The sequence below is a fragment of the Abramis brama genome (genome assembly GCF_963993115.1).
Source record: "Abramis brama genome assembly, chromosome: 16".
NCBI classification, from domain to species: domain Eukaryota; kingdom Metazoa; phylum Chordata; class Actinopteri; order Cypriniformes; family Leuciscidae; genus Abramis; species Abramis brama.
The window spans coordinates 23,442,246-23,456,030 of NC_139978.1; the positions used below are offsets into that span (position 1 = coordinate 23,442,246).

The following is a 13,785-nucleotide window of genomic DNA, read 5'->3' on the forward strand; positions in this document are numbered from 1 at the left end:
ATTGGGTGAGAAGAGAGAGAAAGAGCAACAATGTGAAATAGTGAATGTTTTCATCGTCTGCTGTGGACTCTCGGCACTGTATTTCTTGATAATGGCATTTGCCCTCCTAAATAATATCTTCGGTACTTTTCTGTCAAGATGAGTTTACCGAGTTATTTCGAGATGTCCTCCAAGGCAGTTATTAATAGTGAAACAGCATTAACGTGATTGTGATGGTGATGGTATCTTACTCTTTCATACAGCCAAAACTCTAAGAGGTAAATAAAAAAGTATACAATTATTAATGTTAATGCTAAAATACTAACAATATATATATATATATATATTTAAAATAATACATTTTATATACACTAATATCGTCACTTAAACAGTTTTTTTCATGTTTTTGAAAAAAGTCTCTTTTGCTCACTGAAGCATTTATTTGATTTTAGAATACAATAAAGCAGAAATATTGTTACAATTTAAAATAACTATTTTCTATTATAATATATTTTAAAATGTATTCCTATGATGGTAAAACTGAATTTTCAGCATCATTACTCCAGTCTTCAGTGTCTTTCAGAAATCATTCTAATATGATGATTTGCAGCTCAAGAAGCATTTCTTATTAATATTTTTGTGGAAACCATGATCATTTTTTTTGTTTGTTTGTTTTGTTTTTGCAGGATTCCGGTAAATTTAAGTAAGTAAATCGATCATTTCTCATCCTTGCAAAATAAATGTATTTACAAAATCCTACTGACCCCAGATCCACAGTAAAAAACGTTGGGTTATTTTTTTTAACCCAACCATTGGGTTACACATCACTATGTTGGGTTATTTCTCCAACAAATGTTGGGTCATTTTTAAAATTGTTGGGTAATTTCTAGTAATAACCCAGCTGTTGGGTTAAATACGTATGTTGTATGTACACTTGTGTATTTTGAATTTATGTACACAATTATGTATATTTACATTAAATGCCCCAATATTTAGTTTGTAATTAAAAAATATATTTGTTGAGACATATTTATTGTTTTATTTCGAAACAAAGTGTATTTTATTTATTAAAATAATGTCATAAATAAAAATAAATGGTTAACTTAACTGTTCGGTTACTTTTAACCCAACTGGGTTTTAACCAAATGTATTGGGTTAAAATAACCCACAGTTGGGAAGGTGCTATACCACCCCATAGACGGGTTACTCATTGGGTTATTTTTAACCCAACATTATTAAGTGAGTAATTAAGATTATGCCTCAATATATTTTTTTCTTTTAATTACATTTTATTTGCTTTGTTACTTTTTTGACCCAGTGTACTTATCTCTCCTCTCTATTTCATCAAAATAACAACCAGCGCTAATGTCATTACAAGGGAAAATCTGAAACCTGAAATCTTGTGTCTTTACTGCCATGCACCGCAATCTCTTAAAACAGCTACCACCAAAATAGCAACGACCTAAGTTGGTTATATGGACATTAACTTTGCTGTTGTATGCTGAGGCCACAACAAGCTCTTTCTGCTTATGGCAAAACACAGCACTGCACTGACACAGGAGTTTACCCAAAAACAGAAGGCCATTGACAGTGAGACGAGTCTTGTCTGCATCACAAGAACGACAAAGAAACAAAACAGCTTCTTTTAATAACGTTGAGAATTTCATTCTGTGGCAGAATTTGAGAAATGTATCTCAGACAAACTTCATGTTACAAACTTGATGATACAAAAAAAAGGCTTTCAAACTTTTTAATTCCTTAAAAAGTTGTGTGGTGGTACCATGGTACTGTACAGCGACTGTACATGGTCAAGGTACTTCAAATAACATGCTACATGTCCAAAACATTTTGTGTACCATGTCCAAAAAACATTTTTAATGATATATCAAGATTAAAAAAAGATAGCTACATTCAAATTTTGATGAAATAAAACAGTGAAGGTATGAATCTTACACTATATCTTCTCTCAAACTCTCTTTAATATATTTAGCATATGCAACCATTCTGTTTTTGAGCCAGCTGAGATCATTGAGTCTCTGCCTGGACTTTCTTATGGTCAATGCAGTGAGGAGAGAGATTTGAAGTGCCATTATCTTCTACCAATATTGGAGAACCCATCTGATGTGAAACCTGCTAGTGAGTGAAATACCTCAGGTGTAGTACAATCTTCATCACATCTAAAAAAAAATAAAAAATAAAAGCAATATTTCTATCTTATGGGAGTGGGTGGAGAAGTACAAAATCTCAAAGGACATCTGTAGTGGCACATGTTTGCAGCTGACCCGATTGTTAACCTTTTGTCAGAGACTATCTGATTGGCCCCACCATTTTGTGGATCAGGTGCCTCACCAAGCCCAAGGCCCCAGGGTGGAAGCCGCCATCTTCATGTCACAAGGTGTGGAAAATGTGACTGAATAAACAGAGGCAGTTTTTACTCTCTGTAAACACTTTTTTTTTCAACCCGAGATTGTATCTCTATGCCTGATTAGCAAGTCTTGCCGTATGAATGTGCATCTTGATGAACTCTCAGAACATTTCCAATTTGTGAATTTATCAAAATCTGTCAGAGTTGTTTATTTGTGTGCCCTTTATTGTTCAAATGACTAGAATACACTTGTATATGTGTTCTCTTAGATTGTGAACACTTTCAACATCTTTTTTCGATTTGTCTGAATATACAGTACTGTTACAAAGTTTGGGGTCAGTGATTTTTTTTGTGTGAAAAGAAATTAATACTTTTATTCAGTAGAAAGTGACAGTAAATACATTATTGTTACAAAAGCATCAAATAAATGGTTATTTTGAACTTTCTATTCAGCAAGTAGTCTCAAAAACCGTATCATGGTTTCCACAAAAATATTAGGCAGCACAACTGTTTTCAACATTGATATTAATAAGAAATGTTTCTTGAGTACCAAATCAAAAATGTATTTGTAATTGTAATTTTATATCACAATATTAAGTTTTTTTTTTGTTTTTTTTTTATCTAATTAAAAAACCAAATAAGTGAGCTTTGGTGAGTATGAGATTTCTTTCAAAAACATTTTTTTAAATCGTACCATCCCCAAACTTTTGAACAATGAGAGTCCTTGTACACACCACCACCACGACCACAGATTATATGTTTCAATGTTTTTTTTAATTAATTTTTGAGGAAAGAAACATAATTTGTTTTTAAATATGACATTGCGGACGGCCATAACTTTATGGCAACTAAAGAATTAGAATCTACCCACCACACAAACAACCTTGGTTCAATATTAGTGCATGCTCCAAATTTTGTTGTTACAGTTCTGAATTATTAACCAATTTTATACTTATTTGTTGTCTGAATTAACATTAGGAGCCTTAAAAATTTGTAACATCAACCACTTGCGGTTCATACCACTTTTTGAATACAGATTCCACATCACAATGTTGCTTCCATGTTACATTGTTTGGACAAATGTTGCTGAATCTATGTAAAGTTTCTGTCTAGCGGTAATGTGCTGGAATGAGGTCATTTTATCAGTCCAACATCTCTCCTGAAAAGAAAAACGATGCTTTAAATATGACAGAAATCTACCAACCAAAAATTTTAAACAAGCTATGTACAAATTCTTGGACAGAGTATAAAAAGATCCAATGGTAAACCATAGCAACAATATATGATACATTAAATAAAGATTTCACGTCTGAAAATATCAACCTTGCAGTTCTGCTTTAGTCTTGATACAATTGTCTGATATATTAAGATCATTCATGTGTTGGTGCTCTATGAATTCCGAGGTCTCCTCCATGATCTGGCCAGGAATGTGGAAGTCGACAGACGGCCTGTGGAGCTCGGTGGAGAGAGGATTGTCCTCTTCCTGTTGAGGGATGGAGATGCTTTGGGAATTCCTTGGCCGCATATTGCAACCTGTGCCCTGAAGAAACTGGAGAAAGTTCTCCTCGATAGAAGCCTCTCGACTGGGCAGCTGCTCTTCCTCACCGGGACGCCCCCACTTGAAAACGTAGGCCAGGTTTCTAGCCAGCTCTTCCCTGATCTGTCGATTCAGACAGCCGTAGAAAAAAGGGTTGGAGGTGAAGCAGAAGTACCCAATCCAGGTGAACACGTCCTCTAGCTGGGCCATGCGTGCGAGGGATTCGAGAGAGGACGGCATGACGGCGCAGTACAGGTGGAAGGAGAAATAAGGCAGCCAGCACCCAAGAAACTGACCTCCTACAGCGACTAGGACCACTGCAGCCTTGCCCCCACTGAAAGTCCTCTGAGGGGTGGTTCGAGCTCCACTGAGGCTGGCCGCCATGCTCGAGCGGCTGCTCAGAGATTCAGAGCGTGGCCGAGGAGTCTCCATCCACGTGGGGACAGGGCCTTGCTGCATGGCGGCCACCCTGGCCACCTTAAACATGTTGCAGTACACCACAAAGATGATAAGCACTGGACACAGGAAGTACATGAGCGTAAAAAGAACCATGAACACCAGTCGTTGGGGCCCTCCATCCATCCAGTGGAGCGAACAGCTCTTTGGTTCAGCAATTTTTCCCATAACCTTCCCCAGTGCCGGTCCTGTCTCCTCTCTTTCAAGCGCCCAGCCGAGTAAAGGGAATGCGGACATGAGGATGGCTTTAATCCATATTCCGATCAATACTGAAACCACCAGGCCCATGGTCATTTTCACCTCATAGCGCATGGGATGAACGACGTAGTAGTATCTCTCGACGTTGATGGCTGAGATAGTGAGGATAGCAGCACTGATCAGTCCCACGCTTAGACACAGGTAACCCTGACACAGAGCCTTGTTGAAAAAGCCCTGACCTGACAGCATACCCAAAGGCATTAACACCAGGGCCGCGATGAGATCCACCAGGCAGAGATGGAAGACAAACACGAATTTGCGTAGTCGCGGCGTCCTGGCAATGACGGTGATGATGGCTAAGTTGCCCACTATAGCCAGTATGTCCATCAGGAGCATAGTGCACAGGGCGAGCGTCTGGAGTAGGTGTCCATCTCTGGGAACACTCAGTCCTGAGACGTTAGGCTGGGTTGCGTTCGGACGCCAAGAGGTGGCGTGGGTGATGTTCCACAGTGCGTTGTAGGTGGTTGTATGCTCCATGAGAGGATGGAATAAGGATTGTGGGCGGAGGTGATTTTCATGGGACTATCACCCATCCTCCCCTGCTGAAGAGTGGGATCCAGCAGTACCGTTCAATAATGAGGTTCTGTCTGCGTTACAGCATGCTGGTAGAGGTCAGACTCTGGAGTTGGGGCAGATTAGTGTCGCAACGTCCAGTTTCATCTTCAAATATTCACCTCTGAAGTCCCTGGCGCTCCATCGCGCTTAATGTCCAGCAGCTCTAAATGAGACATGATGGAACTGTGGAAAGAGACAATAATTTTAGCAAGCAACTTTTGAGGAATAAGACAACTTGATATGCATTCTTAAAATCCTAATATTGTCACTACAACATAACAAATCATATTTAACACGAGTTTGAGGTTGGAATTGAATGTGGTAAGATAAAAAGGATCTGAACAGTGAAAATAATGGCAGTCTTTCTTTTGAGCTGCAAAAAAAGAACACAATCCAATTCACAAACAATGACACATATGAACTCTTGATTTAGTGAATCAAAAAACATACAGCACAACTAGTGTAGTTCTATTTACAAACAAATTACTCTTTAAGAGCCGGTCCTTTTAATGAATCATTTATAAAGAATAACAAATTGGGGTTACTGTTTTAATTAGTCTGATGAATCCCTCAGAGCAGTAACTAAATCAAAAATAAGTTCATTGCAAGTTATTGTTTTATCATACATTCATATGTAAGCAAAATGGATAGTATAACTGAAATATGGCCAAATGAATCAGAATCAAATCAAACTGAATCGAATTCAAAACTGAACCAAGAGCTTGTGAATCAGAATCAAATTCAGTAATGAAATTTTTGTTTATACCCAACTCGAAATGTACTTAATGTCTGATTCACACAAACATACATGCAGAAAGTTTAAAGCAATTTCTTTAAACTGTTTGCAATCATGTGGCCTGTGTTTATGGTCATCACCACACCATGCACATTACCCTTACATGCATCATTTCTCAACTTTACGATATCATATTTTACTGTAAAAACACTGGACCAGCTTTGTTTTTCCACAGCATCAATCCATCCAGTTTTTTCCCTGAGGGCACAAACTCTCCCTTGTGACACAATGTGGTCAGTGTTATGACAAGAGCTCAAAAGAATATCTAATTCAGATATAAACTGTTGTTTTATGACATCTCTGTAAGCATAGACTTTGTTTTCTGCCCAAGGCTCGTGACCACAATGATCGCATGGTTAACTGATTGTAAGTAGTGAAGGGAAGGGGCTATTCTGTACCTGGAAGGTATTGTAACTGTGGTTTGGCCAGACAAAAAGCAGTTAGAAATACAGTTGCATGATAATTCACATGACTATGATGAGCTTGATTGTGATGATTATAGAGATAACTTTTTAGCCTTCTCCTCTTCTTTTTGAAGTTTTTTGGAGCTTTAGAGTTGAGAAGTTAGCAAGAAAAACACTAATACTCAAAACAGCAGAGTGTTTAGAGTTAAAAAGATAGTTCAATCCGAAATTAAAATTGTCATCATTCACTCACCCTCATGTTGTTCCAAATCTGTATGACTTCTTCAGTGGAACACAAAAGAAAATATCTTGAAGAACGTTTCAACTGTTTTGTCATTTACTTTAATAGTATAGATTTAAAAAAATACCAAGACATTTTTCAAAATGTCTTCTTTGAGTTCCAAAGAAGAAAAAGTCATACAGGTTTTGAACAACATGAGGGTGTGTAAATAACGCCAAATTTTTCATTTTTGAAGTGAAAACAACACTAATCCACAGACAAAAAAACGTTAAAAAAATGCCATAAAAATATGGAAAAGCACTTCCATATATAGGCTATATACCTGAGATGAAGGGACACAATAGTGATTGGTGAATTCAGTAACTTTCCAGATAACTTCCTGGGATTAAACCTGTGATGTTTACATAACTAGGCCAGCATCATTAGTATATTACTAGGGCAGGATTTCTTTTGTGCTAGGCAATCCACAATTTTTAAAATATGGGACGATATTACCATAAAGTGTGTACTTTGTTGATAAAACACTTCTTTCTTTCACAGTTAAATGTGCAGAAACAAGTAATCCATTGGTAGACTGGATTCACTGAAAAATGTAAACATTGTGAGTCTCTCTTTAGCCCTATTCGCACTGGATTAGTTTTATCTTGGGACCACGTGTGATTTAGAAATTACCCACCCACATCTGAATTTCGTGTGGCGCATTCGCACGGGATAAGTGAAGCCTGTGATTTTACTCGAATTTACTGACTTATCTCCTGGATATGATGCCAATAGGCTATTGCTTGGAAATGTCTTGTCGTTATAGGTCTAGCTGTATGAAATATCAAAAACAGAAGAATGTTCCTTACCACATGCTGCTAGTCATTCATCTCCATCTAATCATTCTTTTTGTTTTTGCTCTTCTGATGGTTTTCAGCTTTCTCTTTCTGCAAATTGTATAGTTGTATGGTGTAGCCTATAGTGACATGACCCAGCACCCAAAATACTATCAAAACACTCCAACGCAGCCTCCATTCTTCACGAAAGATGGATAAAAAAGCGCACAGGAAACAAAAACCTTAAAAAAAATAATAAACGACCCCACCAAATCACAGAGATGCCGATTCGCACGGGACTAATATTATCACAGGACCTCTGTGTTCGGCGAAATATGGTAGGTCATTTGCAGGGGAATTTTTACTTTACAAATTACAGACATGGCCGATTCGCACGGAATTAAGATCACACACAACCTCCGCAATTATTACAAATGACTAGAGGTCATCAGGTAATACTTATCCCGTGCGAATAGGGCTTTTCACAACATGGACTACATTTATATGTACACAGAGTAGTTGAGCTATTGTCTTCCTTAGTCTGACCAAGAGTACTGGTCATGACACAAAGCGATTAACACATATGAAACATCATTTCTGTCTTCTGAGCAAGTGCACAATGCTAAGACTAACTGTAGTCACATTAACATATTTACACTACTATTCAAAAGTTTGGGGTTGGTAAGATTTTTTTGTTTTTGAAAGAAATCTTGTAAGCTCACCAAGGCACCAACAAAACACAGTAAAAACAATACTATTTTGAAATATTATTACAATTTAAAATATTTTGTTTCTATTTTAATATATTTTAAAACTTAATTTACTGTATTCCTGTGATGGCAAACTTTATTTCAAATAGAAATATTTTATAATATCATAAATGTCTTAACTGTCACTTTTGATCAATTTAATCCGTCCTTGCTGAACAAAAGTAAAATAAAAAAACTAAAATAAACTACACTTAACGTGAACATAAATTCCTTTTGCCATTTTGTTAACGGTAGTGGTGCACACTTCACCTTTAAAGAGACATTTCTACATATGGCCCTTAAAAAGTCACTTTCATTGGTAGCTAGTCATATTTGAATCATAAAAGTAGTTCATTTAGATGTCACTACCATATTTTTAGATGATCTGACAAGCTTTGCCTTTATTATACGGTCACTACAGCTCCATAATAAGTAGTACAGAGAAATAATCAACCGTTGTGTCAAGATCTGTTATCTAGAAACCTAAATTTACATTACCCATGTCATGGCGTACTGTAAATAATCAACATGAAAATTACTTTTCTATGATGCCATCATCAGTCAGTGATGCTAATGCCCATGCACACGATGAGAAACATAAACACACAGTTCAGTGTTTAGTGTATTTCATACATTTGTTGGGTTGTGGTTGTGTAAAGGATTTTAAAAAGGACAGTGTGGGTCATGAAGCCCTAAAGCACCTGCGCTTCCTATAGGAAAGGATTGAGATTAGCGTTCATGTACTTAAATGCATGATCTGCAGGGCCGAGATGAAGCTGTAGGAACCGCAAATGCATTTTAAAATGGTCGACTTTCTGTGAACCCTCCTGCACTTTGTGAGACAAGAATCAGCGAGCAACTAACAAGATGAGAAACATATGACCCCGTAATATGCACATGACTCAGTACTTACTGCGATGAAAACTAGCTCTGTTGTTCAGAAACCTTGTGTTTTCCCCCTCCCTTCTTCTTATTCTTTCCCCCTCAGGGTGACCAATGCTGGCACTTTACAACTTATAAACATGATGTTTGCTGTCATCACCTATATAATCCACTATCACACCCTTGAGTGCAGAGTTTATTGTCTGCTACCAAACAGTCCCCATAATCCCCAGAGGTGAGCTGATTCAGTGCTACATTACACATATGTCATGTATGTCAACACCATCATTCAAGGCCACTGCTGGTTTAAATTCCTACGAAATGAAACAAACATGAATACAAGCCTGGTAATGGAGCCTAAAGCCTACAAAGCAAGACCTGAGAAAAGTCAAACTGCAAGACTGAGATCTTAAAAACCATTTCCAACTTGTCCGTCTGGAAATACTACAACATATGCATGTCATCCACGATGCACAAGTTTAAACAGGCGTCGGTGTGGAGGTGCAAAGCTAAAGGAACCGTGGCTCCACATGATGTAGATGAGGAGAACGTACCTGTAGTGGAGAGGTCCAGCAGCAAGGATCTCCTCTTCAGCTTCCAGGGTTAGTGTCGCACGACAGTGAGAGAGAGATAAAAAGAGGGGGAGAGAGAGAGCGAGAAAGCTAGAGAGAGAGGTACCCAACACCCCTCCTCACCTGGCCCTTTCATCTCTCCGCCCCTCACCCTTTCACCCACCCACACGCATGTACACACACACACACATTCACACAAACACACACACAGAGAGAGAGAGAGATAGAGAGAGAGAGATCGCCCCCTCCCCCGTCAGCGATGCTTCAGGCAGGCGGCTGGTCCAGGTGGTCAGGCTGATGTTCACGCTTCTGAGAAGACAGAAAGATAACAAAAAGCGCCGTCTCTTTAAGCGGCGCCGTGCGAAACCCACTCTTGCCCCTCTTCTGACACACACACATCCACACAAACACACATAAACATGTGCTCTCCCACACACACGCACAGGGCAACTGCAGAGCAGAATGGAGAGGAGACAGGGATGCAGGCAGGCAGGCAACCCTCCTCGCATCACCAGGTCCTAGTGCCCTCCCGTTCCCACCGCGTATGTCCACAGGCTCAAAGGCGCATACGTTCGCACAAATGAGATGCGGTACGGGTCACGTCAGGTTCTTGGGATCCATGGGGGGTGTTGCAAGGAAACACACTCGCTTTTTCTCATTCAATCTCTTCCAGTTAGGCCTGGGTTGATCTCTGTGTCCAATCCGTTAAAATCCCTCTCATGAGACCCTGATTATTGTTTGTTTGAGGTAGCAAAGTCTGCCAAGGCACAAAGGGACTACGAGAAAATATCAGCGGTTTTGTCATTTTGGTGATACCTGGAACACACAGAAAATGATTATAAAGCTATGAGACTTTGGAAGACGGCAGGTGTCTACAGAGATTCAAAAGTTTAAAAAAAAATTCAAATGGAAATTTTACACAAGGATTAAGGGGAAAAAAGAAGAGAAAAAAGTAAATCACAAAAAAGCTGAAATTAAAAAAAGCTAAATAAATTACATTTTAAAGGGGTGGTATAATGCCCCTTTTTACAAGACTGTGTATGTGAAGTTTTAGCTCAAAATACCCCACAGATCATTTTTTTATAGCATGTTAAAATTGTCCCTTTTTGAGGGTGAGCAAAAATGTGTTGTTTTGTGTGTCCCTTTAAATGCAAATGAGCTGCTGCTCCCGGAACAGAGGGCGCTTCAAGAGCTTGTGTGTTAGCAGGTTGCTTGCAGACACACACTAAAATGTCAGAAACTGTTCTGCCTTTTATGTTCAAAACGAAGTCGGACATTGATGGAGACACTCAAGAAGTGACAACATGTAGAATGCAACAGGACGTTTCTGAATGGTTAGTTGATTAATTTATGTAGCTGATGTGGAGTTAACTATCTTCAAGTCATTGATTAGCATATTCTTTCATGATAATCTTTAAATCGCTAGTGTGAGAACTGTTGTAAGATGCCTACAGTGACATGCTATTGCAATAAATGTGAAAAGACGGATGCGACAGCTTGAGCAGACTCACAAATGTGCTCTACTACAACAACTGTTCCTCTTCTCAACACTGCTTGCATGTTCCCGGGGGCGGGGTTTATGTAAATTTTAGGGTTTGTGATGTCACTAACCCGGGAGGAAGCTAGTCCCTACCAGCCGTTTGCTGTAGTCCTTAAAAAACGATTACTGTAAAAGAAAATATCTCCCTTTGCTTTGAACTTTGAGCGTCCTAACTTTGCAGTCTATGCTCAAACAGCAACATTACACACTAAATAAATTTAAAAAAGTGAAATCATAATCATCCACCCCTTTAATTTGAGACAAAAATATACAATATTTAAATAAAAAATCATGCAAAATACAGTAAAAAAAAAAAAGCAAAACAAGTTACATTCCCCACAGTGCAGCACTTCAGGATGTAATGACATTTTAATTGTTGTCTTTAAATTTCACTAGTTGGATTTGTCCAATTATTTGTGGCAAACTTGCAATTAATACGCAGCAAATTTATGGCCAACAAAACTTAAACGCATGTGAGCTCACAGCAACTTTGCAGCAATATTTACCTGAACGCTGTGTTACTGTAAGAGATTCCATACACATTTTTAGGATGCACAGGAATCATCTAGGAAACAAGATACTGTATAAATGATGGACAAAAATCTCTGTCCCACTGGACAAAAATCTCACATCGCATATGGAGATGTCTTACTGAAATGATGAATCAATGACTCATTTATTTATTTCAGTAAAGCGGACAAACTGCAGATGCAAATAAACAAATTCCTGATGCATCATTATTCTCTTATTAGCATCAGAAAAACAATGCCTAATTGCTAGCATATGCTCAATGGTTAAAAATCACAAGAACACTGCAATCTAACTCACACTGAAGTTTTGAAAAAAAAAAAAAAAACTGATTAACACATTAATTCGAATTTTTCTGTGACAATGCACATGACGCACTCCATTGGCATGTCACAAGTTTTAGTGACACATACCACTATCCACTGGCACATGCCAATTGGTGACCCATTATAGATTTATTTCACATCCTTCCTAGAATGGGCAGTTTCTGACTTTGCGTGATAAACAACATACAATAGCATTGGTATTACAGTGGCACATGCCACTCAAATGCAGATGTGCCACAAACTGACAAGTTTGAAAAAATATTACCAACTTTAATGCGTTTAATTGACCTTTTTTTTAAAAAAAGTCATTAATTAGTCTATTTATATATATATATATATAAATATAAGGACTACAAATGATTTGAGAATGCACGAAAACTGACATCTATTTTGTAGTCCTTATCAGTGTTGGGTAAGTTACTCTAAAAAAGTAATTAATTAGTTACTAATTACATCTTCAACAGTGTAATTAGATTACTGTACTTATTACTATGCAATTACTTTCTAAATCCCATATCAACCTCAGCCAGTTAAACAATACAAGGATAGACATGAAAATGCTCTTTTAATTCTTTCAAATAAATACGGTAATAAAAAATTGCATACATTATTCTTGAACTGACTAAAGTATTTAAAGGGGGAATGTTACATTAAAACCATACATTTTAACTTTTTTTAAAAAAAATGTTTAAACATTTTTATGATTAATCCACTATTGTTTTATATAGAATTATTTATAGTCTATATAGGATTTAATGCAATTACATCACTAGTAACTGTAATTAAATTATAGAATCCCTTACTTTTTCAAGGGAAAAGTAATTAAATTACAGTACTTAATTTTAGTAATGAATTACACCCAACACTGGTCCTTATGTAGCAACTTCAAAGTTCACGTTTGAGGTGTGACTGTATGTAATTTATGTTGTAGAACAAAACACGACAGTCGCTTCAAGTAATGTTTACCACAGACCTTACTTTACTCCTAAATCAAAAACTGCTCATCTAAAAACCCATTAGAAATTCCAAAACAAACTGAACAGCTGGACTGAACATTCTCTTTCTGTGAGAGTAAAACTCACCCAGAGAAGAAATAATAATAAAACCCTTATGAATAATTGATAGAACGATGAACAGAACTGTAGGACTTGCAATAAGACAATATAGTCTCGGTAATTTTAGCGCAAGAAACCACACACATTTAGTTATTACATGCTATGCTGTGAATTTTTTCAAGAGGAAAACAAACATTTATGACAATAATATTTTTCATTTTAGCTAAGCTTAGAGGATGAACTGTTCTAGCTCCCCTGCTGTTTATGTCTATGTAAACAGAGCATTGGGAGATCAGCCCTGAGAGACTGCGGCTTGCAAGGCAACGCATTCAGACACTTGAGACCCTTTTCATTTGAGATTTTGTAACTTTTTGCTCCAGAGAAAACACAGCCACAGGGGCATGGAGCTGTTGTTGGCCGATCTGGATCTGCGATCACGGTGATGCATGACTTGATCTGGTTCTTAGTTCACTGACATGAGTCTTCCTCCCTTTGTTTGTGGACAACCAGTACAGCAGCTTACATTGGATCGCGACATCAATGAATCAATAGATCATTAGCGAGACGCATGAAAAGACGCTTGGTGGGCTTACTGTCATTGAAAGGATTAATGGAATGGGAAAGATAACAATGGAGTGAAACAAGAACACTCATGTTTGAGTGAGGAGGCAGAGAAAGACAGCAGGCTGAAGGTGTTGAAAAAGACAGAAATAGCATATACTTGCTC

General features: G+C 37.7%; 1 protein-coding gene across 1 annotated transcript; it reads right to left on the minus strand.

Annotated features, from left to right (window-relative positions):
• Positions 1 to 2,564: 2,564 nt before the first annotated feature.
• On the minus strand, positions 2,565 to 10,425 carry gpr61 (G protein-coupled receptor 61). Its single transcript, XM_084087334.1, has 2 exons — positions 9,592 to 10,425; positions 2,565 to 5,333 (listed from the first exon to the last, which is right to left on the minus strand). The coding sequence occupies exon 2, from the start codon at positions 5,070 to 5,072 to the stop codon at positions 3,663 to 3,665; it is 1,410 nt and encodes a 469-aa protein (XP_083943460.1). The 5' UTR covers positions 5,073 to 5,333; positions 9,592 to 10,425; the 3' UTR covers positions 2,565 to 3,662.
• Between the last annotated feature and the right edge of the window lie 3,360 nt (positions 10,426 to 13,785).

What these genes read in the sequence shown, in the direction of transcription:
- gpr61 (XM_084087334.1), bottom strand. Translation starts at nt 5,072, where the DNA reads ATGGAGCATACAACCACCTACAACGCACTGTGGAACATCACCCACGCC.